The sequence below is a fragment of the Malania oleifera genome, chromosome 10, assembly GCF_029873635.1.
Source record: "Malania oleifera isolate guangnan ecotype guangnan chromosome 10, ASM2987363v1, whole genome shotgun sequence".
NCBI classification, from domain to species: domain Eukaryota; kingdom Viridiplantae; phylum Streptophyta; class Magnoliopsida; order Santalales; family Ximeniaceae; genus Malania; species Malania oleifera.
In genome coordinates, this window is record NC_080426.1 from 78,387,229 (window position 1) to 78,409,475 (window position 22,247).

Consider the following 22,247-nt stretch of genomic DNA (forward strand, 5'->3'; position numbering starts at 1 on the left):
TTAATTAAGTTAAAAACAAGTTCGACAACTTCTAACATGTATATTTGACATGAATTAGTGGAAAAATCATAAAGCATTGAACACAAACATACAAGGAATCATCAATATGTTTCAACATACCAAAACTCATTAAATAAGTGGAAATGAATAAAGTGAAGGGTTAGACACCGACCTTATTGAAGAATAATCCTCTGTAAGTCAAGAGGAGGACACCCTCACATCAATTCACTCCCCAAATACCTAAATAATGGAAGAGATGTGTGGTTGTTGGAATTAGTGTGATCCCAATAGGGGGTGAATTGGGTTTTAAAAGCTTTTTGGCCAATTTAAGCATTTCGTCAATTCACCACAAATCATATCTCATTCATAATACAAACGTGTATGTAAAATAATTGAATTATGAGTACAGACATACACGTGTGCAATATATCTCATTTAATTTAAATGTGTGCATGCAAATAATTGTAATAGTGAATAAACAAGCATACACATAGAAATTTAAATGCAGAAATTTAAATGAGATAGAGAGAGAGACACGATATTTGTTATCAAGATTCAGCCAAACCAGCCTATGTCTTCGCCTTGAGCATACCCCCAAGGATTACACTATCCCTGTTCACTTAAATGGGTGGAGCAGAAGTCGTTACAACCTCTCCTTATGGGGTGAGGTAAACCCCAACTCAATTACCAGACTGAACCCAACTGGTCTCCCTTACGGGGCGGAGACACCCCAGTTCAATTTCCGGGTTGAACCGAACCGGTCTCCCTTATGGGGCACAGACTCCCCAGTTCAATTAATTGGCTGAACCCAACCGGTAAAAACATTTTTGTACATAATAATGTTTCTGAAAATACAAGCAAAGATGTATACGTTTAAGCTCAAAAAATGCACACTTTAATATGATATAAGCTCAGTAGAGTAAGAGTGCTTGAATAATTTTTGCACAATGTGTGTGTATAAAAGATATGTTCTCCAACAAAGATTTTTATACATAAAAATATTTGGAGAATTGGAGTTTAAGCTCAAGAAAAATGTTTATGCAATAAATAATATCTCCTAAACAAAATATTTATCAAGAAAATAATCAGGAGAAACTCAAACAGTACTCTCAAAAATAATTTTCAAGATAAAAGTTATGTGAGAGTAAAAGCTATAGATCAACAATATGAATGCCCAAAAATAAATGTACTCTCTTCAAATGAATTTTTGAAATAAAAGAATGGAAGAGAGCCGGAGAGATTTATTTAAAAGATTTTGCCCCAAAAGAATAATTTTAGCAATAAAAATTGGTTTGTGGGAACTTTGATTAACAAATTATTAGAGAAAAATTTTGAGTTAATCAAAGTTGCTAATCTAAGCAAATGAAGAGGTATATATAGATTTTCCACAAAATATAACCGTTGGGGACATATTTGGAATTTTGAAAAAGTTTAATTAAGTTTTTAATCCCAATTACCGCAGTTAAATTTGCTGAACCCGAAAGGTTCGGTTGACCAAGGGTAAGGGTTGGTCGACCAACCTGTGTAAACTTTGAATTTTCAGGCTTAGCTCGGTTGATGAATTGAACAGGACGGTTGACCAAAAGAAAGGCGACTCTGAACCCTTCGTGGGTTCAATCGACTATGGCATGAGACCAGTTGACCATTCATGAGGTTCGGTCGACTAGGTCATTTCTGAATTGAATGGTTGGTTGACTAAGGTAGGTGGAAAAGTAAATTTTTATAGTTCGGTCGACCAAGGAAGGTTAGTTCAAAGCTGGGTCGGTCAACCGAGCTATGGTCAGCATTTTGACTCCGGGGCAAACAGTGGTTCAATCAACCATCAGATTATAGCATACGGAAGGTTGGTCAACCGAGGGCATTAAAATTCCAATTTTGCCCCTGAATTTGACCTTAATTAATTCTAAACCTTTTGTATGATTTTAATATTTATGAAGAAAAAGGTTTTTCTTAGGAATGTTAAGTGTCTTAAGGTCATTTGGTTCCCTATGGTCAATCTAAGGTTATTATGAGCATACAAACATATCATGCAGATGCATACATTATTACAAACCAAATAATAAAAACTTAAATACATATACAATAGAAAAATAAATGTCTTTGTCTTTGCTTTTCAATAGAAAGTGCCTGAGTGTATTATCTTTGCGTCCTTCATGGCTTCCATTTCTAATCCCCTTATGTGTGTGTTGAATTATAACATGTTCAATCAATAAATATACACATAAGTAACTTGTACTTTGTTAGCATCAAAATAGGGATCAGACTCAAAAGGCCAATAGTGGTTTTCTCCTTTTTTTTCCTTTTCAGCAAAAATCCCCTTTTGACCCCCATGAAAATCCTTAGAAACCTCTCCTTTTCCCCACTTGGACATGCCCCAATCTCTCTTCGATGTCCTTTAATAGGCCTTTAATGGAATAGAAGGAAAAACTCCTTTGAATTTGAAATTTGAAAATTCAAATTCAAATTCAAAAATAACTACCAATGACTACCAACCACCATCAGGTAATGTTGTTGCTTGACACATAACACCATTGGAGTACATGGAAAGGCCAAATTCCCCAACTAATCATAAGAAGACAACTTAAAAATTCAAATTTTGTTGGGGTCAGTCAACTACCTGACAGAGCAGTTAACCGCCTATGGGTGGCGCCAAGCAACAAAGATGGAGAAAAAGCTCGTTGATCGCCTTAGTGAAAAACATTGTTTTGACTTTATTTTTATTTGATTTTTGATATCTTTATTTGGTTTAGAATTTTTTTGTCAAAAAATGACTATCGACAACCTTAGTATGCATAGTTTTTAGAGGGGACATAACAAAAATTTCTTCCTTGTTATTTGCTTAATTTAGAATTTCCTTTTTATTTTAATAAATATAGGTGTCATCTAAGGTCTTGATTATACCTTTTTCCTCTCCTTTGGCTTACTTCTCCATTCGCTCATCCCCCCAACCACTTATAGGGACACAACAAAGCATTCACTTGTCTTTTTACATTGTCTATATACCATTCCTTACATCACCAACATAAAATAGAGGGTTCTAGTTATTATCTTCATATTACCATAGTCAAGGGATGCCATTAGCTGCATTCACTTGCATCCATAGACACCCACTCAATTTCAAGTTTAGTAGGCATGGGTTTGCTTTAATTAGGCTTGAGCCAAATGTATGTTTAATATGGGGCCCACAATGGGTCCACACTCTAACTCGGTGTCCATTTGGGCTTGGTTTGGAATTTGAAGCGTAGGTAGGTCCTAGGTCCCAACTTAAAACCCAAATTCAGTTTGGTTTATGTGTAGACCTCAATGTAGGTTAGTTGCTTTATCTAAAGCCCAATTGGGAATTTGATTCAACTTTAATCCACAACACACCCATTCCACAAACACAACCTATGACCCACAAAACACAAGATTAGGTACACCCTCCCTCCATTGCCCACTTGGGTACCTTAAAAACTATCTCAACTAAATCATATTCCTCCCCTTAACGTCCCTACCACTTGGCACCCCCAAAACATGCTAGCAGAATTGATCATAGACATTTTAAAACAAAACAAAATTGTTTGATTCTCTTTAATCAAATGCAAAGAATATCTTAAGGAAAAAACTAAAGAATTGGCAAAGAAAATAAAAAGGAAAAACTAGGGAAAATTCATCTATAAAAAGGGGTATTGGGCGCAACCCCAAAAGAAAGGAGGCATATAGATTTGAAGGGCATTAAGAACAAAGAGAGAATAGAGATTAGAGAAGAGAGCCTTTAAAGGGCAGAGAAAAGTTACTTTAGTTAGTAGGAAGAATTGTTCATAAAAAGACTACAATTGCAAAGGGAAGAATAACTTTCAGCTAAGAGGAGAGGCTAAAGAGGATTTCAGTAGGAGGCAGTAGAGGCTCTGAAAAAGAGAGAGTAACAAAGAAAAAGAGAAAATGGGGAAGCAAAGACTCTGATAGATATACACTTTCACCCCTCAGCTCGGTGGAATGCTCTATATCTTTGAAGTGTGAATAGATTAAAATGCTCTAATGGCCATACTTATGTTTTAAAATATATTGATGGTGTATCTTGTGGTATTTTGATGAATTTATGAGTTGTGGATGTGAATTATGTGGTTGTAAATCAAAACATGATGAATAAAATGAATCATTGATTTTTTGTATGAATGGATGTTGTCGTATGGACTGAAATGAGCATCTATATGTTAAAGGTGCTAAGAGCATGCTTATAGGAACCTGAATATGTATGTGAAATGAGTGTTTATCTATACTTCACCCCTTGTATGAACTTGAAAGATGCTAAACATAGTTGGTATTCATGCTGTGACGTAATTTGTTTGGAATGGAAATGGGAAATGAGTCAAGTATGTAGTGATTAATGTATGATGGTATTGAACTTAGGCGAAATTTGAATTCCCAGGTATGCCATTTATGAAAGGATTGAAATGCATGTTTGTGCTTTAATTGGTGTTGGAGGATTGAGTTAAGGCAATTTGAGAAGAATCAAAATGCATAACTATGGTGAATTTGTGCATGTTGATGTTCTAAAATACATGTACATGTGTTGAATGGACTAGATGACTCTTGGTTTTTTTATAAAAAAAAAAAAAATTTATATTGGGTGTTCAATAGGGTGTCCAATTTGAGTGAGTAGAGAAATTTGTGAGGGTTTGAAGGTTCACATTGAGATAACAAGCTTAAAAGCAGAATCCTTACCTATTAGCTTTTCAAGTCATCTAGAAACTTGATTTTGGGTTAATCTAAAAATCCATATTTGAGTTAAATACATGTCAATCCCAAACTCGTACCCAGTTATGACTTGATTTGACCCAAGACCCAAACTTGATTTTCTTTTAGATTAACTCAAGACCTGAGCTCGATGGTATTTCAGATTGACACAAAACCCGAACCCATTTCCCATTTGATCTAATCCAGAACTTGAGCCTATTCTTAGTACAACCTACTCGAGATCGAGAAGCTTTGGAGCTTGTTTGGAAGAGAACAAAAGAAGAGAAAATAAATGAAAAAGAATAAAGAAGAAAAGATGATGAAATAACAAAGTCTAAGAATAGAGAACATTCTTAGGAATTTGGCAATCGGCCGAACAACGAGCATCGAGAGGTGACGGTGGTGTTTGTAAATAGTAAGGGCGATGGTGGTTCATGGTGGACCTTGGCCACGAGTGAGAGAGGAGAGCGAGGAGGTGAGAATACATGATGGCTAGAGCAGGTAGAGAGCGACAATGAAAGTTGGTCCAATGGCGATGGTTGTCGCCCTAGGAGGAAGGAGTGGAGAGTTTAGCTCCCTGGGTGACCATGCATTTGGGAGAGGGAGAGGTGATCAATTAGAAAGTTAAAGTTCTCTTTTCTCTTCTCTTATAGAATAATAAACAAACTAACTAATTTTTTTAAAAAAAAAATTGATTTTGAAAATCACAAAAATAAAATTGATAGTAAAATGATTTTAAAGATCCAAAAAAACTTGATTTAAAAATCACAAAAAATTGATAATAAAATTATTTTAAATATTAAAATATTGATTTAATAAAATAAAAATAAATATGAAACTAAATTATTTTAAAATCCAAAAAAAATGTTTTTAGGAGTCCAAAAAGATAAAAATGAGGTTAAAAATCCAAACAAATGATTTTAATAACCCAAAAAATAAAAAACAATGATTTTAAAATGCCAAAAAAGATAAAAATTCATGAAAAGATAATAATGATTTTGAAAATACGAAAAATGGTTGAGATGATTTTAAGATCCAAAAATTTAAAAAATCATAAAATGCTTTTAAAATTATATAAAGATGCAAATAAAAAATATAGAAAAATTTTAAGAAATTCTTTAGCCCCTAAGACCCCTTCCTATGTATTTTGAGCTTTGTTTGCCCGTACTTTCATGTCTTTGTGTTAAGGTGTGTGTGCTTGTTCACTAGTTCTTCTATTTTCATGTCCAAGCTTTCATGTTATCTAGTTGTTTTTTGTTTTTTTTTGCATTGCATCTTAAGGTAGATCGTACAGTGCATCTAGTCTTCTATTGTATGATTGATGGTATGTTTTGCATTGTGCATGTGTCTCTCATTTGATGATTGTTTGTTTTCATTATGCTTATTCGTGTGTCTTGTACAATTTGCATGTTTCCTCGTTTGCGCAATTGCTTGAGTGTGTTTGTGCAACCCCTATATGGAGAAACTTAATAAATTGGGTTATGTAGTCCTCAACCACCTCTTGATGGGCGAAAAGTCCAACAAAATCACTTCAAGCTCGTTTGATGACGATTCTATTAGATTTTCTGATATTGGTGCATACATTTTATTTGTTGTTGTTTCTATTGTCTAGCTTCGTGTGTTTTTTGCTATATAGTCATGTGCATTTGTCTGTCTTGCATACAAGCTTCTATGTTCATTTCAGTTGCTCTTTTTGTTTCTCTTGCACGCCTTTTCATAGCTTGTATATTCTTGATAGATGTTCTATTGTGTTTTGCCATGTTGCCAATTCCTCTTACATGCCTATTTTAATTATTGCTTAATGTGATATAGTTTAGCATGTTATGTGTGCGCACTTCCCTTCAATTTTGCATGTGCATATTGTACATGTCTTTGCTATTATGCTTTGCTTACTTATTCTCTTGCGCATCATCTTTTCACCATTGCTTGAAAGTAATAAAATTGAAAGAATTTGAACGGTGATCAATTAAATTTAAAGGAAAACTTATGTAATTCATATCGTCCGTCGAAAAACTTAAGTAATCAATATCGTCTATCGGATTGGTGCGTAGGGAATTTTTGACATCAAATGAATTTACTTTTTCAACAATATTATAAATTTTAAATAAAATATGCATCTCAAAATAGAAAAAGTAAATTCGTTTGATGTCATCTAAAATTATTGGGAAGTCTCAAAAATCATTTAGACAAATAATAATAGTATAATTTCTAAAAGATACATTTTAAAAATAAAACGGTAGACCTAAAAGTATCCTCCAAATAATAAATATTAAATTTTTTAAAAAAGTTTAAAATTTCATTAATTGATCATTAAATAAATTAAAATAACTATAATAAAAATTTTGGGTAGCGTTTCACAATTTATAAATTATAATAAAGTTATTGATATTTTCATGGTAAGAAGTCATATATTAAGATTTTTATATAACATTTAGTGTAAGAAAAAAAGATAATTATTAAATTTGGTCTATTATGTTATGTAAATTAAAATTTAATATTGTTATAAATTCGATTATACTGCATTTGGGAGCATGGATTTTAGAGTTAAGATTTCGAGTTTGGTGCATTTGGACGAATTTTAATATAATTTTATATTACATAATATCCAAATCCAATAGAAAATCCAAATTCATAGATTTTCGTTTAGTATCAAAGCCATTTTGGGAGTACTATTATATAGGTGGATTCTACATAGAGGTGGTGTAAGTCACTTTGACAATGATGATAATGATCAGACAAGAGAATATGTCACGGTCTCACATTAAATATGTACTAGAGAGATCATTGACTTATAAAGATGATTTAAACGCTAACTATGTAAGACGTTTTTTATTGGATAAACTTATGAGATTAGTGAGTCAAAATATTTGAAGAGACTTTGTATTTAAATTAGCAATAATTTGGATAACATATAATATAAAATTATATTAAAATTTGTCTAAATCCATCTAAATTTTAATTTAATGTTTGAAATTTGGAGTATTTGTGTAATATCATATATTATAAAAATTTATGTTTATGGTGTAATAATGTCTTGATTGTGTCAATATATGTATTTCATATTTTTTAAACAAAAATAATTAATTTTTCTAAGCAAATTTAAAAATTTACATTTCAAAAATATATTTAAAACTTATAAAAATTCACGTGGCAGCAGTTGGGATATTAACTGGTAAATATAAAATTTTAGAAAAAGCACTGACCAGTAAAAAATAAGAAGTAAAAATTGGGAGCCGTGAATCCTACGCTAGTCGCTAGATAAATAGAATTATGGCCGGAGAAGTAATTCGCCCCTTCCCCACAGAAAACCCTGCCTTCCGCCCTGCACAGGAGGAGGGGCCGGGCGCAACAGGGAAGGCAGGGTGGGGAGGAAGAGGGCTGAGGCCTGAGGGATTATGTCCATGCAGTCTGTGTGCGAATGGCTCGTGCCCTTCTTCTCTCTCATGTTAGTGATCGGCATTCTCGCTTACCAGGTGAATCTGCCCCCCCTCTCTCTATCCATTTTATTTTATTTTCAATGACTACTTGTCGTAAGGTTTGAGCTGCTTTTGTATAATTCTCATGAATTTTTGTACTATTTTGCTCGATTTAGAAAGTTCCATAGAAGTTTCTTCCCTTTCCGGGTTTAGGGATTGGTCTTTATTTTTCTCCTCTTCCCTTCTTTTGTTAACGTTGTTTAGAAGAAAGTTCTCACAGGGGGGAGTTATAAGAAATTTATCGCCTGTTTAGAAATGCCCAAAATTTCCCGCTTATCTTCTTTAGCTGTCATCTTGTTTTCCCAAATCCTGTGCGCACCAAATTTGTTTATCTTGACGCTCTTATTTTATTTAGGTACTGCTGATTGTTGTTTTAGAAGTACTTTTGACCTTTATGAAGAGCTAATTTCAATGCAATTTTTGCTTTCAAAAATTAGAAAAATGCTTTGAAAGTGCTAAGTGAACCGTGCATTCTTAGGTGAGCATTGATGGAATCAACTTAAAGGTCTATAGAAGAAACAAAAAAAGACACATTTCAGGAGGCTTGACCCCAGAGTTAAATTGAGTTTTGAAATGGAGTACTATTCAAAGTATTGAATAGCGAGTACTGTATTACTATTGTTCACGAGGGTATTTTGGGGTTATTTTTTATTTCACCTTAGGTCTTATGTTTAATGCATTTTGAATCTTTATTTTTAGTTATTTAGTGAGTTATTTTTTTTTATAAATTTTATTTAGTTCATTTTGTATGGTCATGTATATATATATGTATGTATGTATGTAAAATCTATTTGCTTATTTTCTTTGGAGAATTTATGAAGTTTGTTGCAAAACCTTAAAACTTAGAAAGTGAGAAACTTTTCTCCCCCCCTACAAGTGATTCTTAGAACCTATTATTGTGATGCTAATTGTTCTTTGCCAGCTTATCTAAGCTGCTTGTTTAATAGCCCCAAAACCTAATATGAAACCCTAATTTCCTAGCACAATTTCTAACTATTCTCCAAGTTCTTCCACAAACACTACTCTTAATCAATTTGCCCAAATCTTCCTACTTATCCCATGTCAATTTGGTATTAGAGCTTAGTTGGTGAACAAGTTTATGCATAGTGGGGAGATGCTTAGGGTAAGATTTTATTGAATATTTTCATGATGATTTGTCTTTGAAGATAATTGCAAAGGTGGGTAATCTTGAAGCTCGCATGAATGATTAAGAGACGTGCATCATGCAACTTAAGGTTAAACCAATCACTAAAGTTTGGGAGCAAGATGCAAAAGGTTGAAACAATAGGGCAAAAACTATTACCAACAATAAACCAGTTGAAGGTCATGATGATCCTCCTCCTATTGTCAATCCTTGGCTTATTGGAGAAAGAAATGAGTCATCGGCCTAGGAGATATGGCACACAAGATGATGCATGTGGATGCGTTTCAACCAAAGTTTCTGGGAGATGTTACTAAGAAGGTACGCGTGGAAGTTTCTTATTTTGTCGGTAGGATCGATCCTCAAACTTTTTTTGACTAGCTTGATTGGTTTGATATGATTAAACATTGTAAGTTTAATTTGTAGAGATGAAATTGACCAGGCTTATGAAAGTGTTCCAAAGAGAAGTCGAGGATTGCCTTTAGTGTAGGGCATCCATCATTTTTTGACTAGAAGAGATAAAATTGAAGTTGAAGAGATCATCTTTATGATCAACTATTTGACAAAAAAATATATTTGTTAGTTAATGTGCAAATAGGTTCAATCAACTTTCTATTTGGTGGTTAATGAATGAAGATGAGTGATACACCCTAGCTTGATATAAGAATGTGTTGAGGTCTGAAATTTGAAGGGAGTTACTCAACAAGTGAATTTATAGCTTGTATGCTGTTTTTTAGATGGTTATAAAGGTAGAAGTACTTGCAACAATCTACTAGTAAAAGGTTGAGCACTAAAGCTGTGGAGGCAAGTTCTAAAAGGGGCCAACTTGAGCCAAACCAACCTAGCAACATTCATTTCTAATATAGGTCGACCATTTAATTTTTGTTCCTTTAGAAGGAACTACTATGAAGGGAGGTGCCAAAGGAAAAGGGTTTGTAGATCCAAGGGCAAAACGGGTTGCAAAAGAAGTGTGCTAAGTGTCATGAGTGGGGCCACTATGCATGTCAATGTCTGAAGAGGAATTTACATGTGACAATTACTAAACTAGGTGAAGAAGGTAGTATCATGTGTGTAATCATGAATCTAAACATGTGTGTTGAATAATTGGGTAAAATGGAAGACTTAAACTCAATGATAGGTCTCTCCCTCTATTTATAACATATGTCAAGTACAATAGGAATGACCATAATACCCTTACTACCATAATACCCTTTCTAACTTACACTTATTGCAAACCAAACTTTAACAATTAATAATAATGCTAAATGACTAAATAACCATTAACACTCCTCCTCAAGCTGGAGCATATATATCATATGCTTCTAGCTTGTTACAAATGAATTTCACACAAGCACCTCCCTAGGCTTAATGAACAAATTAGCAAGTTGAAACTCAGACTTCACATGAGTGGTTGTAATGAGCTTCTATACAAGTTTCTCTTGAATAAAATGGCAATCAACTTCAATGGGCTTTGTTCGCTTATGGAAGACTAGGTTGGAGGCAATATGAATAGCAACTCGATTATCACACATCAACTCTATAGGCAGAGAATGTGAAAAACCTAGTTCTTTCAACATGTTCTTCAGCCAAATAAGTTCACATGTAGTGTGCGCCATAGCCCTGTATTCTGACTCAACACTCAACCTAGCCACCACAGTTTGTTTCTTACTTTTCCAAGATACCAAATTACCATTGACAAAGAAACAATACACGACTGTGGATCTTTGGTTAGAGTGACTAAGCGCAATTTGCATCTGTATATGTCTGAACATGAGTGTGACACCGATCTTGATGTAAAGATTTCTCCTCAGTGCACCTTTGAGATATCTCAAAATGCGAATTATTGCATCCTAGAGATTTGTGTTTGGGGAATCGAGAAACTGACTTACAACACTTGTTGAAAAGGATATATTTGGTTGGGTGACTGTGAGATAACAAATCTCTTATACTGACCTGGTTCAGGCGACAAATCACCCATATTTGGCACTAACTTACTATTGGAATCCATAGGTGTATCAATAGGTTTGGATCCCAACAGCCCCGTCTTATCTAAAAGATCAAGAACATACTTTCTCTGTGACAATATAGTTCCTATACAAGATCTTGATACTTCTATACCCAAGAAGTACTTTGATGGTCCCAAGTCCTTGGTCTGAAATTTACTCTATAGGAAAATCTTTAGGTCTTGGATGCCTCGATCATCATCACTAGTGGTCACAATGTCATCCATTTACACAATTAGAAAAATCCTACGAGATTGAGTATGACGGTAAAAAATTGAGTGATCTACTGCACATCGATGAAGGCCAAACTCAAGTACTACAACACTAAAACGGCTAAACCATACCCTTGGAGATTTTTTTAATCCATACAATAATTTCTTAAGTTGACATACTGAGCCTGACTCCCCTTGAGCAACAAACCCAGGTGGTTGCACCATATATACCTCCTCTTGAAGATCACCATGTAGGAAAGAATTTTTCACATCTAACTGATGTAGAGGCCAATGACAAGTGGTGGCTAAAGAAATGAACAAACGTACTGAGGCAAGTTTAGCGATCGGAGATAATGTGTCTGAATAGTCCAAACCATACACCCGAGTATACCCCTTAGCAACGAGGCGGGCCTACAAACGAGCCACATAACCATCAGGATTGACTTTCACAGTGTACACCTAGTGACAACCAACCACAGTCTTATCAGGAGGAAGAGATATCAAATCTCAAGTATCATTGTCATGTATTGCATGCATCTCTTCAACCATTGCTGTCCTCCACACAGAATGGGATAGGGCTTTAGAAATAGATTTTGGAAGAGCAACGGAAGGCAAAGTATAACATAATAGTAATAAGAGGGTGACAAGAAATCATAACAAACAAAATTAGAGATCACATGTAGGGTACAAGTGCATTTACCTTTTGAACAGTGTTATTTTTGGTGTATTCCTAAAAGGGGGGTGAATTGGATATTTTAAAAATTCTAGGTCAAGTTTATCCTATTTTTAAAACCACAACCAGTATAACTCAAGCTTAGGGTTTTCTAATCAATCTCAAATCACACAACTATTTAAGTATGCAAATATTCAACACATATACATTAATCACAACAAATTAAATATGAGCATACAAGTGCGGAAAAAATAAAGAGTGTAGGGAAAGAGAATGCAAACACAGGATTTTTACGTGGTTCGGCTATCCCCGCCTACGTCCTCACCTTAAGCCAACCCGCTTGAGGATTTCACTAGACTATTCCTTAACAAGGTGGAGCCACCTTTTTACAACACTTCTTCAGTCCAGTGGAGCCCCGCTGTTACACCATCCTTCTAGGCGGACCAACCTCTCCAAATGATACCCCACGCCTGGCACGGTTCACTATTGGAGCTGCAAGGATACAAATGATAAAGAAATTTTTGCGTACAAATGAATGGTTCTCAAAAAGCTAAGTTGTACAATGTAAATCTATATGCACTCTCACAAGATGAGATTTAAGCTCAATAGAGTTTTAGGGTTTCTCTCTCAAAAATATTTTGAAATAAATGAGAGTAGATGAAAGTAGGTGATCTTTGATTTAAAATATAAAGTATGCAATAAATGCTTTCAAAGATCTAAATGCTATAAATGATTTCTCCACAAAAGATGTTTGTAATAAATGAGATTTGGAGAAGATGGAGATTGCTCTCAAAATGATATTTGCAATGAAGAGATTAAATGAGCTCTTGAATCTTGCAATTGAAATGCTCAAAGATTCACTAGCATCAAATGGTTTCTCCAAAAATATTTTCCAAGAAAAATGTAGGACAAACTATAGATTTGCTCTTACAAAGGTTTTTGCAATGAAGAGTAGAAGAGAGTAAATATGCCCTTTTGATTTTTAAAGGATGAGTGAAAATAATTGCTCAAATATTCAAGAGTATATGCAAGATGATCAAAAGTATTTTAATGAGCTTTGGGCAAGGTATTTATAGGCTCTTTCAAAATCTAGCTGTTAAGTGATTGTTGGACCATTATTAAATTATTAAATTTGAATTTGTGTGACCGTTTTCGGCTTAAAAAATAGCCCAATTCGAGAGTTCCGGTCGACTGGTATAGGGTCCGGTCGATTGCCCTTAGGCGATTTTCCAATTTCGCAAGGTTCGGTCAACTGGGCCCTTTGCAAAATGCAATTCTAGCCAAGTGGTCTGGTTGGTCGACTGAGCTGAAGAGGCCGGTCGATTGGGCACTTTGAAAAATTGAGTTTTAGCCCTCTTTTGACCTAAAAAACACTACAAACCTTTTTGTATGAGTTTAGCATTTTAAGAAAAAAGGTTTTCCATGAATAGATTGATTCCCTAAGGTCTTTTTATGGTCTATATTGAGCAGTAAACCAAATCATGCAAGACATGCATTTACAATACAAACTAAATGCAATACAATTGAAAAAATAAAGTCTTCACTCCTTGCTCTTCGATTTGCCATGCAGTAGGTCATGTGATATGTTAAGTGCCTCATGGCTTCCATTTTACCTCGACTATTTGTGCCTTCTGAAAGATAATTCTGTTCATACACTAAATGCTTAAATGTGTACTTAGGATTTGTCATTATCAAAACGGGATAAGACTCATAAAGTCAACAATCTTCCCCTTTTTGATGATGACAAAAATACAAGAGCAAAATAGGTTCAGCCTAAAAAGGCTTCCTCGTAGAATATGCATGATTTAAAATATGATAGTGTAATTCAAGCATATTTGGAAAGAAGACATTGAAATTTCAAGTTGAGAATGAATTTCAGCTCAAAATGCATAAGTTTTGGCAATATATCTCAGATACTAGTTTAGATACCAATTGTGAATAACAAAATGTCAGGAGAATGCAAGTTATATGATCAGATATTTCTCCCCCTATTTTGCTTAGTTATTTCTCCCCCTTTTGTCATCAACAAAAGGACTAAGCTAAGCATAAGAGTATTTGAGCATAAAAAAAATTCTTAGCTTGAGAAGCTTTCTTTGAAAAATTTGGTGATTTTGTACACAAAAACAACTCTGCTAATAAGACTTGTGAAGATATTTGGAGTTTAAAAAATTCTTATGGAATCATAAATTCAAGCAACAAGCCAACATGTATTTCTAAATTTGATCATTGAATCCAACAAGCAATAACCTAGTCAACTACTAGCATGCATACACAAGTTTTACATCAGCCATGCAGATGGCGTTCCATTCAAGCATGCAATCAATTATATCAATCCATTCAGTATACTCACAAAAGCATATAAGCATGAAACAAATAGTGAGTGAACAACAACAACAAAACCAAGCCTTAGTCCCACTAAGTGGGTTCGGCTATATGAATCCTTTTCCGCCAATTTATGCGATCATGGACCATTTCTTTTGATAGATTCAAAGATATTAAATCTTTACTCACTATCTCCTCCCAAGTTATTTTCGGTCTACCCCTACCCCTTCTACTGCCCCCCACAGTAACTAAGTCACTCTTCCTCACAGGTGCACTATAAGGCCTACGTTGCAAGTGTCCATACCATCTGAGTTGTCCCTCCCTTATCTTATCTTCTATAGGAGCTACACCTAACTTACCACGAATATGTTCATTCCTTAATTTATCTTTCAATGTTATACCACTCATCCATCTAAGCATCCTCATCTCGGCAACTTTTACTTTTTGGATATTATGTTTTTTCGTCGCCCAACATTCTGATCCATATAGCATAGCTGGTCTTATAGCTATCCTATAAAAATTCCCTTTCAATTTTAAGGATATTCTACGATCACATATAACACTTGAAGAACTTCTCCATTTTACCCAACCTACTTTAACTTTATGCATTACATCATCTTCAATTTCTCCTTCAGCTTGCATAATAGATCCAAGGTATCGAAATCTACAAGTGCTATTTATTTCTTCATCATCAAGTTTAACTTTGTCTCCAATATTCCTCCTATCATTACTAAAATTACATTTCATATATTCTGTTTTATTTCTACTTATCTTAAAGCCTCTAGATTCCAAAGCTTCTCTCCATAATTCTAACTCAGCCTCTACTCCATCCCTAGTTTCGTCAATTAATACAATATCATCTGCAAACAACATACACCATGGAACCTCCTTTTGAATACTCTTAGTCAATTGGTCCATCACTAAAGCAAAAAGATAAGGACTCAAAGCAGATCCTTGATGTACACCTATGGTAATTGGAAATTCTCTAGTTTCTCCATCTATAATCTTTACACTAGTCATTACTTCATCGTACATATCCTTAATGACATCAGTATACCTACAACATACACCTTTTTTTTCTAAAACCCACCATAGAACTTCCCTAGGTATCCTATCATATGCTTTCTCAAGGTCAATAAATATCATATGCAAGTCCCTCTTCTTTTCCCTAAACTTTTCCATTAATCTTCTTAAAAGATAAATAGTTTCTGTGGTAGATCTCCCAGGCATAAAACCAAATTGATTTTCTGAGATCTTCGTTTCTAACCTTAATCTTTGTTCAACTACTCTTTCCCATAGTTTCATCGTATGACTCATAAGTTTAATTCCACGATAGTTATTACAATTTTGAATATCTCCTTTATTTTTGTATATAGGTATTAAAGTGCTTTTCCTCCATTCATCTGGCATTTTCTTAGTTTTTACAATTGTATTAAATAAATTAGTTAACCATATAATTCCGTTATCACCCAAGCATTTCCAAACTTCAATTGGGATGTTATCTGGTCCCATAGCTTTCCCATTTTTCATCTTTTTTAGTGCAAACTTAACTTCGTTAACTCTAATTTTGTGAATAAATCTTATATTTTTAGTCTTTTCCTCATTTGATAATTCTAAATTTAAGCCTTTTATTTGGTTTTCGTTAAACAACTTACTAAAGTAACTTCGCCATCTTTCTTTAATATCTTCGTCCTTAACCAAGACAATATCATCCTCACTTTTTATACATTTTACATTTCCTAAGTCCTTGTTCTTCCTTTCTCTAGCTTTAGCAAGTTTAAATATATCTCTTTCCCCTTCTTTTGTACCTAATCTATCATACAAACTATTAAATGATCTATATTCAGCTTCACTAATGGCCCTTTTTGCATCTTTTCTTGCCTCCTTATATTTTTCAAAGTTATCTTTGTTTCTACATTTTTGCCACGTTTTATATCAAATTCTTTTTGTCTTTATGATTTTTTGTACATCTTTATCCCACCACCAACTTTCTTTGCTATTTGAAAATCTTCCCCTTGATTTGCCTAAAATCTTTTTTGCTATCTTTTTAATAGAGCTAGCTAATCTATTCCGAAGAGTATTTGAATCTATCCCATCCTATAAGGTCCAATCCCCATCTTTGATCATTTTATCTTTAAATTTTATTATATTTTCTCCTTTTAGGTTCCACCATCTAGTTCTCCTACACTAGTTTATTTTATCAATTTTCTTCCATTTTTTAATGCATATATCTAACACTAAGACTCTATGTTGTGTGGTTAGACTTTCACCTGGAATAACTTTACAATCCTTGCATGATACACGATCTACCCTCCTAGTTAAAAAAAAATCTATTTGACTTCTATTTTGTCCACTTTTAAAGGTTATTAAGTGTTATTTTCTCTTCTTAAAGCAAGTATTCATTATACTAAAATCATATGACATAGTAAAGTCTAAGATCATCTCCCAGACTCATATTTGTCTCCATATCCATATCCTCTATGTATCCTTTCATAATTTTTATTATCTCTTCCAACGTGTCCATTCAGATCTGCTCCTATAAATATTTTCTCAGTCCCTGGTATGCCTTGTATAATATTATCCATATCTTCCCAAAATTGTCTCTTAAGATTTTCTGCTAAGCCAACTTGAGGAGCATAAGCATTAAAGATATTTATTATCTTTTGTCCTAATACCATTTTGATTTTTATTATTCTATCCCTTACTCTAGTTACATCCACAACGCTATCTTTTAAGTTTTTGTCTATAATAATGCCTATTCCATTCTTATGTTTTTCTTTTCCAGTGTACCAAAGTTTGAATCCTGATTTATCGATTTCTCTAGCTTTCTCCCTCACCCACTTAGTTTCTTGAAGGCAAATTATATTAATTCTTCTTCTAATCATTGTATCCACAATTTCTCCCCTAACCATGAAATTTCAAAGGGAGTTGCTCCCTCTCAGTTATGCACTCCATTCATTATCTCGGCATAGGCCTAATTCCTCAAAAGATTACTTTAGTAATTTTAGGCAGCTTCCTTAGTGTGCAGTAAGCCTAATTCATGTCGAGTTTGGATAAATCTATCCTCCTGAAGTGGTTTCGTGAATATATCGGCCCATTGTTCATTAGTGCACATGAACTCAAGTGCCACGTCCCACTTTCGCACATGATCACGAACAAAATGGCGCCTAATCTCAATATGCTTAGTTCGTGAGTGTGAAATGTTGTTCTTTGAGATATTTATTGCACTAGTGTTATCACATTTTATGGGAACAGTGTCATTGTGTAATTTGTAGTCCATAAGTTGTTGTTTCATATAAAGCATTTGAGCACAACAACTTCCAGCTGCTATATATTCAGCCTTGGTTGTGGACAAAGCAACTGAGTTCTGTTTCTTGGAAAATCAAGAAATCAGAGATTGTCCTAGAAAATGACGTGTACCGCTCGTGCTCGTCCGATCTACTTTGCTATCGGCAAAGTCTGCATCAGAATAGCTGACAATCTCAAATGAGGTATACTTGGGGTGCCATAAGCCTAAATCAATGGTCCTGATGAGGTATTTAGTTACCTATTGACTGCTAGTAGGTGTGACTCTTTGGTGCAGGTTGGAATTTGGTACACATACACACGCTAAACATGATATCAGGTCTGCTCGCAGTCAAGTATAGCAGACTACCAATCATCGCTCGGTAGAGCGTAATATCTACCGGTATACCTTGCTCATCCTTGTCTAGCTTAGTGGAAGTGGTCATAGGTGTTCCTAGAATTTTTGAATCTTCCATATTGAATTTCTTGAGGAGGTCTTTTATGTATTTTGATTGGCGAAAAAAAGTTCCATGTTTAGCCTATTTTATCTGAAGTCCTAGGAAGAATATGAGTTTACCTATAATGCTCATCTCAAATTCATTTTGCATGCATTTGGCAAACTCATTACACATCTCTTCATTATGTCATCTACATATATTTGCACTAGGAGCATGTTTTCATTCTCAGATTTAATGAAGAGTGTTGTGTCTATCTTTCCCCTAGTGAACCCCTGATCTAGTAGAAAACCACTTAACCTTTCATACCAAGCTCTAGGAGCTTGCTTTAGTCCATACAAGGCTTTAGTTAGTCTAAAAACGTGATTTGGAAATTTGTGGTTTTCAAAACTTGGAGGTTGATTTACATATACCTCCTCATTTATGTAGCTATTTAGAAATGCACTTTTAACGCCCATTTGATGTAACTTGAAGTCCTTAAAAGCTGCATAGGCTAATAGCATTCAAATGACTTCCATTCTAGTTACAGGAGTATAGGTTTCCTCAAAGTCTATTCTCTCTTTTTGGTTGTAACCTTGGACAACTAATCTGGCTTTATTCCTAATTACAACCCCATTCTCATCTTTCTTGTTCCTATAGACCCATTTGGTTCCAATAATAGTATGATCATCTAGTCTAGGAACCAAGGTCGAGACTTTGTTTCTGTCAAATTGGTTTAGCTCCTCCTGCATAGACATTACCCATGATTAATCCTCAATTGCCTCATTCACATTCTTGGGCTCCTCCTGAGACTAGAATGCCATGTGGCTACACATGTTTCTAAGGGATGATCGGGTGGCTATACCTCGTGATGGTTCACCTATGATTTGATTTTCTGATGATTTTTCACAAATTTCCACTCTTTAGACAGTTCCTGAACCTCACTTTCTATTTGATTACGCTCAGTAGATGTTTCTTTAATTTTTGTGCTCTTTTCTTCATTATTTTCAATGGACAATTTTTCTAATCCCTTTCTTATTTCAAGATCATCCTCATCAGTCTTTTTGGAGAAGAGATTGGACTCATCAAACACTACATGGATGGACTCTACAACAGTTAAAGTTCTCTTATTAGACACTCTGTAGGCTTTACTATCCATTGCATAACCTAGAAATATTCCCTCATTAGATTTTGCGTCATAGTTTCTTAGATTATCTTTGTCCCTGAGAACAAAATATTTACACCCAAAGACGTGGAAGTAGGAAATATTAGGCCTGTGACCATTCCACAATTCATAAGGGGTTTTGTTGAGAGTGGGCCTGATTAATACTCTATTCATTACATAGCAAACGGTACTAACTGCTTCAGCCTAGAAATATTTGAGAAGGTTATGTTCGTTAAGCACAGTTTTACCCATTTCCTGTAGTGATCTGTTCTTTCTCTCAACTACACCATTTTGTTGTGGAGTCCTAGGTGCAGAAAAATTGTGGGATATGCCATGTAAATCAGAAAATTTTCCGTATCCTGATTTTTAAATTCTCTACCTCTATCACTCCGGATATGTGTGATTGTATAGCCTTTTTCATTTTTAATTTTCCTACATAAATTAGCAAATCTTTCACATGCTTCATCTTTATGTGCTAGAAATATAACCCAAGTGAATCTAGAGTAATCATCAACAATGACAAAGGCGTATGATTTACCTCCTAGACTCTGAACTTGATTTGGGCCAAATGAATCTAGGTGAAGCATCTGGAGTGGCCTACTAGTGGAGATAATTTTCTTTTTCTTAAAGCTAGACTTAGTTTGTTTACCCAGTTGACATGCATCACAAATTTTATCTTTTACAAATTGTCTTATGTAAACCTTTAACTAGTTCTCCTTTTACTAGTTTTGACAGTAAATCCATGTTAGCATGCCCTAATCTCCTATGCCAAAGCCAACTAGCCTCATTAATTGCAGAAAAACATTTTACGTCTTGACAGGTTAAGTTGTCAAAACTACTAATATAAACATTTTCATTACGTTCAGCAGTAAACAGTATTATATGCTCAGATGGATTTTCTACAATGCATTTATCATGTTCAAAAGAAACCCTATATACTTGTATCACATAATTGACTGATGCTTAACAGATTATGCTTTAAACCATCCACAAGAAAAACATTATCAATAATGAGAGAGGGTTCCTTACCAACCTTACCTACTCCAATGATCTTCCCTTTGACATTGTCTCCAAAGGTCACGTACCCTCCGTCCTTTGGTGTGATGGATACGAACTTAATTTTATCACTTGTCATGTGCCTCGCGTATCCGCTGTCCATATACCATTTGTCCTTAGTGGAGGACTTCCTCGAGCATACCTGCAAGAAATACTCTAGTGACTACTTTTGGTACCCAAATTTTCTTGGGTTAATTGGGGTTAGTACCTGGTTCTCCCTTAACTTTCCAGACCATCTTGATTTTATTATCCTTCTTTTGAAAGGACAATCAAATTTAATATGTCCTTTCTTCTTACATTTGAAACATGTGGTATGCCTATAGGAGTCTTTAGAGGGAATATACAATTTTGATTCTCTTACAAAATATCCCATGTAAAGATTTTTCTACCTTCTATTTCTTTTCTATTAAAACCAAGTCCTTCCTTGTCTAAAGATTTTCTTTGAGCACCAAGGAGTTTTTCAAAGTTGTTTTGTCCTTCTGTAAATTTGTAAAGAATTGGAGTAATTTTCTAGTTTTCTTTCCAAACTTTCAATTTTCAACTCCTTTTCTTTCATTAAAGCAGAATGAGACTCCTTTTGGTTTTCCAAAATCTTTGACAAATCTTTAAGTTTATTTTTCTAATCATTGTTTTTCTTAGTTATTTTCTCAAGCACTTTAATAACATGAAGATATTCCTGTTGCAATTCATTATAAGTAGGCATGCTGTTATCAACAGAATCATCACTGGAAAAATGCGAAGATAGAGAACATGATGATTTTACCTCATGGTCGCTATGTGCCATTAGGCACAAATTCGCGACTTCATTGTTGTTGGAGTCCCTGTCTGAATTGCTGGTACTATGTTTGTCCCAAGAGGTGGCTTTCATTGCCTTCTTTTTTTTCGAGTCATTCTTTAGCGAAGGGCACTCTGGCTTGATGTGGCCAACTTCATTGCAGTTATAACACGTAGGAAGATCTGATTTCTGTTTCCTCTTGCTCGGCTCTCCTTTTTTTGATCTCGACCCCGGGTATTTTCTGTCGGATCTCCTATTCTTTTTGAAGAACTTGCTGAACTTCTTGGTCAGCAAGGCCATGTCCTCGTCAGAGTTCTTATCTCTCTCCTCAATGGAGCTGCTCGTTGATACTTTGAGAGTTGTAACTTTCTTTGTTTTGCTTTGTTCGTTCATCCTCTCATTGATCACCATTTCGTATGCGATGAGAGATCCGATGAGCTCATCCAGTGTCATTGCTTTCAAATCTCTCCCCTCAGCTATGGCTATAACTTTTGGCTCCCAGATTGGAGGCAGTCCTTTGAGTATTTTCCTGATCATTTCATACGCAGGATAAGTCTTACCAAGGGCATTTAAAGAATCTGTGATGTGTATGAATCTAGTGTACATAGATTGTATGGATTCACTAGTAGTCATTCTAAAAGCCTCATATTCACTAGTAAGCATATCTATGCGGCTATCTTTCACATTCTTAGTACCTTCATATGTTATCTCTAGTTTATCCCAAATCTCCTTAGCTGTTTTACATGCCATAATTCTATTGAACTCATTTGCATCTAAAGCACAGTATAACGCATTCATGGCACTAGCATTTACTTGAACTAATTTCATATCATCATCAGTAAAATCATCTTCATCTTTAGGAACACTTTTTCATTCTATAGTTTTAATAGGTATATAATCTCCCTTGGAGACAACTCTCCACACTTTCCAATCTCAAATTTTGAAGAAAGATTCTCATTCGTTGTTTCTAAAAAGTATAGTTAACACCA

At 34.6% G+C, this 22,247-nt stretch overlaps 1 protein-coding gene across 2 annotated transcripts in view; it reads left to right on the plus strand.

Annotated features, from left to right (window-relative positions):
• The first annotated feature begins 8,004 nt into the window (after positions 1 to 8,004).
• The window catches only part of LOC131166949 (protein cornichon homolog 4-like), a 37,156-nt gene continuing 22,913 nt past the window's right edge, over positions 8,005 to 22,247 (plus strand). For both annotated transcript variants that reach the window (XR_009139916.1, XM_058125610.1), the window contains exon 1: positions 8,005 to 8,189. Coding sequence is in view for 1 of the 2 variants with exons in the window: in XM_058125610.1 (XP_057981593.1) it covers positions 8,112 to 8,189 (78 nt within the window). In the remaining variant the exon portion in view is untranslated. The remainder of the gene's footprint in view (positions 8,190 to 22,247) is intronic.